The sequence below is a fragment of the Amblyomma mixtum genome, chromosome 2 (genome assembly GCF_055824585.1).
Source record: "Amblyomma mixtum isolate Tamu chromosome 2, ASM5582458v1, whole genome shotgun sequence".
Taxonomy (NCBI): Eukaryota; Metazoa; Arthropoda; class Arachnida; order Ixodida; family Ixodidae; genus Amblyomma; species Amblyomma mixtum.
In genome coordinates, this window is record NC_143013.1 from 230,140,412 (window position 1) to 230,150,637 (window position 10,226).

The window sequence follows — 10,226 nt, forward strand, 5'->3', positions numbered from 1 at the left end:
AGTAAAGGCCTTTAGTATGAAAGCCTTCACAGTGAAGGCCTCTTGGCCTTTAGGCCAAATGTCTTTATGGTAAAGACCTTCAGGTCAAATGCCTTTAAGGACCGCTGCGTAAGGACCTTAAGTGCCCTCCCTAACTAGTGCTACCGTGCGGTATTCTGTGCTTAGCCATGCTAAACCAGCTGCTATTTTTCTTTTATTGTGTGCGTGAAATCATTATGTGGCACGATTTTGACTGCTACCATAATTACTCAGTGCACACTACATTGTAAACTGAGAAAAAACCAGTCACACAAGACGACGGACAAGAAGAGTGTACACACCACAACAGTTTACAATGTACCAACTGGCCCGCATTTCAACCCTTCTGCACACTACATGTCATGCTTGTAACTCCAAGACACATTGTAACTGAGTGGCATTAGGAGTGGCGTTGTGCCACATTTGCTGGTAATGCAGGTGTGGTACCACAGCCTGTGATGGAACGCATGCACGTTACATGCTTATTCTTTAGTAAACAGTATGTTGAGTTGAGCCAAAAGATTATACTTGTCGTCATCGTACACTACCTTGCATCCTGTAGGAAAGTGAGGAGGCCCCCTGCATTGCCTTCTTTTTCCCTTTCAGCTCAGGCAAATGCTGGAGATGTCCAATGTGGCTGTGAGCTCCACCACCATCCCGTCTTCGGCGTCATCGACATCGAGCGACAATGGCTCCACACGTAGTGATGACGCATCCACTACTCCAGTGTCATCGGGAGCAAACTCGAGCACAGTGGGTCAGGGTGCGGCCAACTGTGGTCCGGGGTCCGGTGGAAGCCGTGTCGGGGAGGACGCCGCCATGTCGCGCCAGGAGGAAGACTGCAGGACCGAGGAGGAGCCCATACCCGAGCGGGAGAAGGGAAAGAGTGACGGGGACATCATACGGGACCTCAAGGCACAGCTCAAGTGCGTATTGCCTGCCTTCATTGTGTCTCGGGGCTTTCTGGGGAACTGGGGTTCGGTCAGCTCAAAATTTAGACAGAGACGCGAGGAGCCTTGACTGAAGATAGTAGATGTGGATCGAATTCATTCTAAGCAGTCAACATCGAATTGTCTCTATTCAGAGTTGTTGGATCTCTCTTTTTACATGCTCATGTTTGCAAGCGCGCACAAAAAGACTATGCATTTGGCGACCACAGAAACTGAGTTCACTGTTCTTAAACTTTGTTTCCTTGTTGGGTTCTTGCTGAATGTGCATGCCTGAGGTCTGTTTGTTTGACACTGTTGGCATGCAAACACGCTGCAAGGGGTCAGTGGGGTGCTTCGTACGACAACTTCAGCTCCGACAACAGCAGTGTCAAGTGCTGAAGGTTTACGTTGTCTGTCGTCGTCCACAGCCAGGTGCTGTGCATGTGCCCGCTGTGCTCAGAGCCTTGGTGTGCGCCGAAAATAGTCCGCATGTCTCACGGGTGGTGGGTCTTCTCCAAATGGCAGGAAGTCCCAGGAGGCCCAGAGGGAGCTGAAGCTTCTGCTGGACATGTACAAGGGTGCTCCCAAGGAGCAGAGAGACAAGGTGCAGGTGAGCCATGCGTCCACTGTGCTGCACCGTTAATGCCAAACTGCATGTCAGTTATCATCTTGCTAGCATCCATTGCGGGACACTGGCCTACGCTTAGCTCGTGCCTTGTGCCAGCTGTGCCCGTCCTATCTCCATGAACTTCCTCCCTGCTTGCTTCCCCCAGCTGACCCCCCGCCTCGCTGTGATGCATTTGCCTTCTCTCGGAATCTACTTTGTCCCCAGTGAACCTTTAGCTGTCTGTGTTATACCTTACGTTCCCCATGCATGTTCAGTTCTTAGCGATTCCAGCTAGGATATCATTAACTCAAGTTTGGTCGTCTAATCCATGCTGTCTCTTGGTGCCAAACTTAGGCATTCCCCCCTCTCTTTGACATACTTCCTGCGATACCATTCATTTTCACGAGCAAAATTTGGTCATGTCGTGTAACCTGTAAAATGTTACACTCCCAGTGCACTGCAATCATCATGCTGAGTTCCAACTGCACGGGTGAAAGTTGCATCAAAATGCTTCTCTGTGTGCGCGTGTTGAACAAATCACGATACTGAAGGAGAAGACCCCTGCCAGCCTGCTCACTTCTTCCTCTTTTGTGGTGCCTTCGTGTGCTTTTTGTGTCTATAATAATACAACGGTAGAAGTTTCACTCTTGTCCGTTGATGGCAGTGCAGTAGGGTTGATGGCTTGCAGAAAGGTGGCAGCTCGACTGTTTTGTAGGGAACTTTCAGAGGACATCATTGATCATGATCACCATCTGTGCACTCTGCAGTGATGCAGTATCGTATAGCTGTTGACAGGAACCACTCTCGCAGTCAACCTTCTTTTGGCACAAATACCTCTGCTTGCATTGCTTGCAGTTAGCATTGCCCTGAGAGCAACACGTCTGGAAGCAATTGCTCTGGAACTGGCTGTGAGAAGCTTTGGTCGCCGTGATTCGCGTGCCATGCCCAGAACTTCCACGTGAAGCAACCTGTTGGCAACATTGATGCATGTGTAATTGATCAGGCTCGTGACACAGATGTACAGGTGCAGTTTGTCATTGTTTCTGAAACAAGGCACAGGCCAGTTTGGCAGTGAGAACACGTGATCATATCGTGCTGTTTTGAAAGCCACCCTGGCATGTGATGCCCGCGAAGGTGGATGGTGCAGCTTGCATTCGTGTCTACCCAATAACAGGCTCGGGGTGAGTGTGCTGCGGTCCTTGTATTTATGAGCGAACAGGGCCTGCTTCGTTCTTTCAGCTGATGGCAGCGGAGAAGAAAGCACGCGCGGAGGCAGAGGAGCACCGACAGCAGCTTAAGAAGCTGGCAGAGCACGAGCGCAAGGAGCGCCGCAAGTTGGCCGACGAGGATGCCATGAAGAAGATCCGGGCACTCGAGGAGACCGTCAACAACCTGCACAAGAGCCTCGCCGCACAAAAGCAGGAGGTATGCGCAGCTTTCTCTCCTTTCTTCCTCCCTTCTTTCTCTTCCCTCTCTCAAGATCATCGATTCATTGTGCTTCCTGCTAGACCTGTATCAGTGGCATGGCTGCAGGATCTTTTCTGTTATGGGGTGAGGGAGTTGTGTTTGATTGCGTGGAAAAGGGGTTATGGTGTTGTTCCAGATGAGACTTGTCATCACTGATTTGGCATGATGACTGCAATACTTCCTTGGGCTTAGCTGAACCATAGGACAGCATTTCGTTTGTGTATACTGGCTACTTTATTTCATTCAAATGATTTTTGTTGGCGCTTCTAAGTGTTTCCGTGTGTAGCAATCGTTGAATGATAGTGTATCATTGAAGACGCCCGAAAACCCTCATCTACGTGTGAAACTTAGGTCGATTGATTCCTCAAGGTTGAAGTCGCATTTCTTTGGTTGCACAAAGGAATGACGTGGCAGACTTGGCTTGTGTCTTGCATCGTATTGTGTAACTATGGTGCCGGCATATACTTGTACTGTTATTTATGAGGCAGCCAAGAACTCTCTCCGCATACAATCAGTATTGAATTACACGCCCGTGGTTTTTTGCTTTTGGCTACATCAAGAAGAAGTTTGGTAGGCAGAGGATATTCGAGGATAGTCCTGTTTCAGTCTTTGAAGAGAATTCTGCGAATGTACAGTACGGTCCATTGTTAAAGGTAACATGTGATCGCATGGCCTACGTGATTCACAAAGCCCTGCTGCCTAGATGCGGCGAGAACAGGCGGCATGAAGCGCACACGCGGAAAGACCAGACGCCATGCTTACTGCGCATGCGTCTTGTGCCAACAACTCTTGCAAATTCTCAGTGGCAGCGCTCCGCGAAGCACGGAGGCCACGCGATCGCATGTTCCCTTTAATAGTGGACTGTACTGTACACACCCAACGTAGTGCATGTGCATGTGGCACAGCCTATACGGAGCAGTGGCGCGTGGAAGTGTGTGCACCCTTGGGACATGGGCAAGGCGTGGGTGGTTCTGCAGGAGGAGGCCCTGCTGAGCGAGATGGAGGTGACGGGCCAGGCGTTCGAGGACATGCAGGAGCAGAACCTGCGGCTGCTGCAGCAGCTGCGCGAGAAGGACGACGCCAACTTCAAGCTCATGTCGGAGCGCATCAAGTCCACGCAGGTGCACAAGCTGCTCCAGGAGGAGAAGGCGGCACTCAGCGAGCAGGCAGGACGCCTGCAGAGCCAGGTGAGTGAGCAGCCGAGGGAATTGTGGGACGCCTTATCACATAGCAAGGTGGCATGACCTAACGACAGACATTAAATTTTATGTCTCATTACGTGAGTGCCCCTCGAAACTTTTTTTTTTTCTTGGTGTTTCTTTGCGCCATTAGGTGTCCCTGCATTGACCCTTACAGACTGACGCTAAAATTTGTGTCTCATTACGTGAATGCCCTTTGAAACTTTTTTCTTGGCGTTTCTTTGCGCCATTAGGTGTCGCTGCATTCTGTAATGAGATGCTGCTGCATTTGGTGCCAGTTTGATGTGAACTGCTCATAAGAGATGACAGATGAGAACGACAAGCACAAAACATCCATTTTCATTGATTGTCCCCCCCCCTCGTTTTTTTGGCATTGTTCATGTGGAAATTGCTTGTCCTCCAACTAGCCTGAGCTGCTACTCTTCCTTACGGTCCTTGTGTACATACAGTAGGATTTCTTAGATGTGTTGCAGTAGGCTTGGTGGCAAAACTACCTGCACAGAGCTTTGTATCGAGAGAACCGTTGGAAGTGGTGACCGTCTCCGACTTCACGACGGGTAGCATTTTTCACTGAAACGGCGTAATCTCAGAACAGCCACGGGGAACACAATGCAGTAGTGTTTTGTGTGTTCTGTCGTTTTTGTGTGCCTGTGGTTGTCCGAGACTGCGCCGTTGTACACTTCAAAAGCGGCACTCTGATTCGAGAGACTGTGAGCAGCAGTGCAGTGTCCGCAAAACAGAGCCAGCTGATTTCGAATTGCTAAGGCTCGAACAGCCAGTGTGGTGCAGGTGGATGCCCAGAACCAGGTGGTGCGCAAGCTGGAGGAGAAGGAGCGGCTGCTGCAGAACAGCCTGTCCACTGTTGAGAAGGAGCTAAGCCTGAGGCAGCAGGCCGCCGAGGTGCACCGCCGCAAGGCAGTCGAGTCGGCCCAGTCAGCTGCCGACCTCAAGCTGCACCTCGACAAGTACCTGGCCCAGCTGAAGGACGCCCAGAGCATCGTCACCGACCGCACGGCCGTGCTCTCCCAGGAGACGTTCAAGACCAAGCGGCTGCAGGAGGAGATCCTCTCCCTCAAGCGCAAGGTGGAGCGGGCCAAGAAGTTCGAGCTGGCCACCAACACCGACGAGGTCCTCATGGAGGAGGTCAAGGAGTACAAGGTGAGACTTTCTTTCAACCCTTTGTGTAGCTACGCGCTCGCTGCAGTTTGCTTGACAAGGAATGCGCGAGCACTGATGGATTCGGTGCTGCGTCTACACTAGGACACAGCACTAGGACACAACACTAGGATACGCCCTGCCGCGGTGGCTCAGTGGTTACGGCACTCGGCTGCTGACCCGAAGGACGCGGGTTCAATCCCAGCTGCAGCAGCTGAATTTCGATGGAGGCGAAATTCTGGAGGCCCGTGTACTGAGCGATGTCAGTGCACGTTAAAGAACCCCAGGTGGTCGAAATTTCCGGAGCCCTTCACTACGGCGTCCCTCATAGCCTGAGTTGCTTTGGGACGTTAAACACCAATAAACCAAACCTAAATCAAACAACACTAGGATACAACACTAGGACACAATAATAAGACACAACACTAAGGCACAACTCTGGGATACAACACTGGGACACAACACTAGAACACAACACTAAGAGACAACACTAGGACACACATGAGAGGTATTGTCACTAGGTGTGTGCGAATATTGGAAAGTTCGTATAGTTTGTGAATAGTATATTTGCTACTTGATTCACATCGCACTTGTAAAGTTACAACTATTTGAACCTCTCTAGTAGTCAGAAATAGCGAAATTTCCCGTACATCTAGGCTCACTGCGAAATATAGCGACAATTCCAAACGCCAGTATCTCGCCCTTGTCTCGGGAGTTAACTTGCGGTATTCTCATAGAATCGACTGCCAACACATAGCAAAACCTCGCACGTGGTATTGCTGGCTATGCCTTGCATGAAACCGATGCGCCAACGGCCACTGAGAGCCCACGCAACCAGCCCCTGCACTGTGCCACCATGCAGTCAACTGGCTGCGAACCTGAATGGCAGAAATCTTCCTAGTTTTCAAGCCTTGCTTTAAAAGATGCTGAGGATGGTGGAACAGGCAAGGTTGCGGCTCACATGTGCTTCTGTGGCTGTTCTGCAGTGACCTCTTTGCTCCTTTTCAGTTTTCGTCTGAGAGAATTTAAAAACTGCCTATCTTAGACCACAGAGGACTAGGAAAAAAGCTTACAACAGAAACATCAGCCTTGAAGCCAGCCCATGAAACCACACCGCATGCAGAGCGGCCTGCACACTAGAGGGCATCTAAGGACATACGAGGGGGTACCCAAAAGAAACCGGACTTATTTCTGTTTGAACTTATTTGTTCACATTTTAAGCACAGACCTTCAATCTCCTTCAAAGTATTCCCCACTTGCAATGATACGCTTGTCGAATCTTTCATTCCATTTTTCAAAACATTGTTTAAATTCATCTTTTGTGATGCTTGACAGTGCCTCCATCGTTTTTTTCTTCACCTCAGCAACATCAGCGAAACGCTTTCCATTCAGCTATTTTTTCATTCTAGGAAACAAAGAAAGTAGCACGGGGCAAGGTCGGGAGAGTATGAGGGTTGAGGAATAGGGGTCATGCCATTTCTGGTCCAAAATTGTCGTAGAGACAGGGCTGTGTGAGCAGGGGCATTGCCATGATGGAAAAACCAGTCACCCGACCGCCACAAATCTGGCCGCTTCCACCGCACACTGTTGCCCAATCTTTTCAAAACATCCAAGTAGAAAGCCTGGCTAACTGTCTGACCCTGCGGAACAAATTCTCAATGGACGACTCCTCTCACGTCGAAAAAACAAATCAGCATTGTTTTGAGGTTTGGTTTCACCCGACGAGCTTTCTTGAGGCGAGGTGAATTTGAAGTTTTCCATTGGCATGATTGTTGCTTTGATTCAGGATTCGATTCAGGAACACTTGAGTTGTCCCCATAGCATCGTCCTTGTACGTCTTTCTTAATATTTCAAGAGTTTCCATTCAACTTTTTCCGAGCAAAAATCAGAATTTCCCCGGAGAAAGCTGTTCACGAAAATCATCCATTGCAAAAACGACATTCACACAAAACAGTCGTCACTCTAAAACTCTGCCTAAACTAGTCTGACCTCCTTCAACGACGGCACTCGGCTTACTGACTCTGGAATGTTTGTTCTATGCACTCCTAGTGGCAAAACGCGGTACCACAGAAGCTTTGCCGACCAAAAAATTTAGTCCGGTTTCTTTTGGGTACCCCCTCGTAGTTGGCGTGATTTCGTCAAAGTCCCTTAATACTCTGGTTTCGTTTTTGTTTTGAGCCTTCAGTTTGAAACAACATTTTGGCCCACTACGGGGCTTTCAGTCCGGCGGAATGGATACGTGAGGGCTAAGCAGGGTACCGTATTTTCCGGTGTACAAGACGCACCCTTGTATAAGACGCACCCGCCATATATGCAGGCTGTCATTGAAAAAATTGGTATATAAGACGCACCCGTGTATAAGACGCACTCCAATTTACCCAGTTAGGCTAGTGAGGCTTAATTAAGCATGCTTATGCGACCATCGCAAAATGCACCGTACGTGGGAGAAGTTCTTAAGCAACGCTAAGTGATCGAAAAAGGCAACACTCACGCCATACCCGCCCACGTTTTAGCACAAAAGAAAAAAAAGCGAAAGAACTCTCTTTATGTCCATAACAATTTATTTTTACATAATACCTTCAAAGTCTTCATCTCCGGATGCGCTATCGAAAAGGCAACACGTCTGAAGCATTCTCTTCGCACTACGTACTTGCAAAGGGTGACTAAAAAAACATCGGCTTCTCTTGGCTTGTCTTGACAATGGCGAGAAGCGCGACTGTCGCTATCTTTTGGCATTTCACATTACCTTTGCTTGGGGCCTCCGAAACGGCCGCGTGTTTAAGATCCCGGAAGTGGTCAACCCCGCTGTTTCATGATAAAGTTCACCTAAAAAAGTTGCGCACGGCGGTCTCCGTATTGAAGTATTAACCATGTTACAACCGCGTCATCGGTAGTAATATTTTTTCGGTGAAAAAAGCTTGAACATGAACCTGAGTAATTTCTGAACTCGCAAAAAAAACCCGGAAAATTCGCATATAAGACGCACCCTTGTATAGGACGCACCAGCAAGGTTTTGAAAAAAAAAAACGCGTCTTATACACCGGAAAATACGGTAGGTGTTGTTGTGGATTCAGCGTTTGGGGAGGCGTTCCATAGCTGGCACTTTGTCTTCAGACATCACGAGAGATTGCGGAAGAGATGCTTTTTCTTTGTCATGCTTGCATTGCAGCTCATGTTCAAGTTAGACTGTTTCACGAGACGCCTTGTTGCGCAATGCCTTGCACCTTGCCCTTCCGATATTCGACTGCCGACATCACTCCTCGAGTACAGAGGCACCTGCCCACCTTGCAACGCTTTATGACATTATTCACTAAGCTCCTTCCCATCATATGAGCAGGGGGGAAGAGGATCTTTATAAAAAAAATTTTTATTAATGAAGCTACAGTTATGAAATTTCAAAGAACATGTATTCTTGTGCGCTCACTCGAATATGTAATTTAATTTTGTGTAAAACAAATTTTGTGCGGTTGTGATATGTTAGGTAGCCTTTTGCTGAGAGCTTTCAAGAAATTTTGTTGTAGGAAACATGCTAGAACGCATGCCATTGGTTTCCCTTGACACCAAGGGATGCAATAAGCGTAAAATTGCTACCCTGCCTATCATAGAAGTAGGGTTGTGGTTTTGAAGTCACTTCAGAAACAGGAGTACAAATTTTTCTTCCCGCCCGTCTTCTTGTACTTGTACTGGTTAGAGTTACAAGTTCGAAGTGCGAGCTCTGATGGCAGCATTTTTCTCTCAAGTCACATGCATTCACTTTCACTGATTTCTTGCGTCTGGAGTTTATCAAAGTTACGGGATTTCGTTTCTAAAGGACAAACCAAGAGCATGAGCAACTAGAAATGCCTGTCGCACAATTTTTCACTAAGCATTTGTGACTTCCTCACAAATTGCCCCCCTGTGTCGTCGTTGCAGGAGCAACTGACCTGCCCTTCGTGCAAGGTGAAGCGCAAAGACGCGGTGCTCATCAAGTGCTTCCACGTCTTCTGCTACGACTGCCTGAAGACCCGGTACGAGACCCGCCAGCGGAAGTGCCCCAAGTGTAACGCTCCCTTCGGCACAAATGACTACCATCGGTTGTACCTCACCTGAGACTCCCCCAGCCCTCCTCTTTTTTTCCCCTCCTGCCCTTCTGACACCCTGCCCTGTGAAACCACCTTTTCTTGTTCCACTCTCCCAGGGGTTCTCGACGTCTCCTCATCACTTCATCCCTCACCACTGTCACAAGCATCGGTTGTTTCTTGCTCCGCTATTTTATTTTCTCTTCTCTCTTTCATTGTGTACAATAAAAGTGCGTCTTGTTTCGTGCACCCACGTTGATGCTGGCATTGCTACCTCACACTGCAACTGTCAGAGATGAATGCAGTAACTGATTTCGGAAACGAACGCCCAGGGAAGCCCTCTTACAGAACAGCATCGATGTGTGGATAAAAGAAACAGATGCAGCCAAAGCTTCTTCGTGGCAGTTAGATTGCATTCAACAGCGTGTCACAAGCCATGGTCGGTATAACTTTACCTGGACATTCCTCACTTCACATCGCAGAAGCCCATTTTGTCAAGGTGGGAATGTTCATCATTTCCCCTTGCCACTTAAACTTCTTGCACTTGTTAGCAAGCACTTGTTTGCAAGTGCTGGCCACCAAGTTCAGAAGTACTAGTAGTACTAGTAGTAGTAATAGTAGTAGTAGTAGTAGTAGTAGTAGTAGTAGTAGTAGTAGTAGTAGAAGACCTTTATTCAACCATAATTTACAGGCCAAGCATGCCAACCGCCTGGGTGACCAGAAGTCGCTATATATGTACAGTCGGGGACAAAAGTCTCCGGACCACGTGTTCCTCAAACGAAGCTTATAGCTC

At 48.5% G+C, this 10,226-nt stretch overlaps 1 protein-coding gene across 1 annotated transcript in view; it reads left to right on the forward strand.

The window, feature by feature from the left end:
* Bre1 (E3 ubiquitin-protein ligase Bre1) overlaps positions 1-9,682 on the forward strand; it is a 24,049-nt gene extending 14,367 nt beyond the window's left edge. The window contains 6 exon segments of the mRNA XM_089573287.1: positions 625-944; positions 1,473-1,557; positions 2,794-2,979; positions 3,999-4,208; positions 5,010-5,378; positions 9,288-9,682. Of these exon segments, the coding sequence (XP_089429413.1) occupies positions 625-944; positions 1,473-1,557; positions 2,794-2,979; positions 3,999-4,208; positions 5,010-5,378; positions 9,288-9,464 (1,347 nt within the window). The 3' untranslated portion in view covers positions 9,465-9,682.
* The last annotated feature ends 544 nt before the right edge of the window (positions 9,683-10,226 follow it).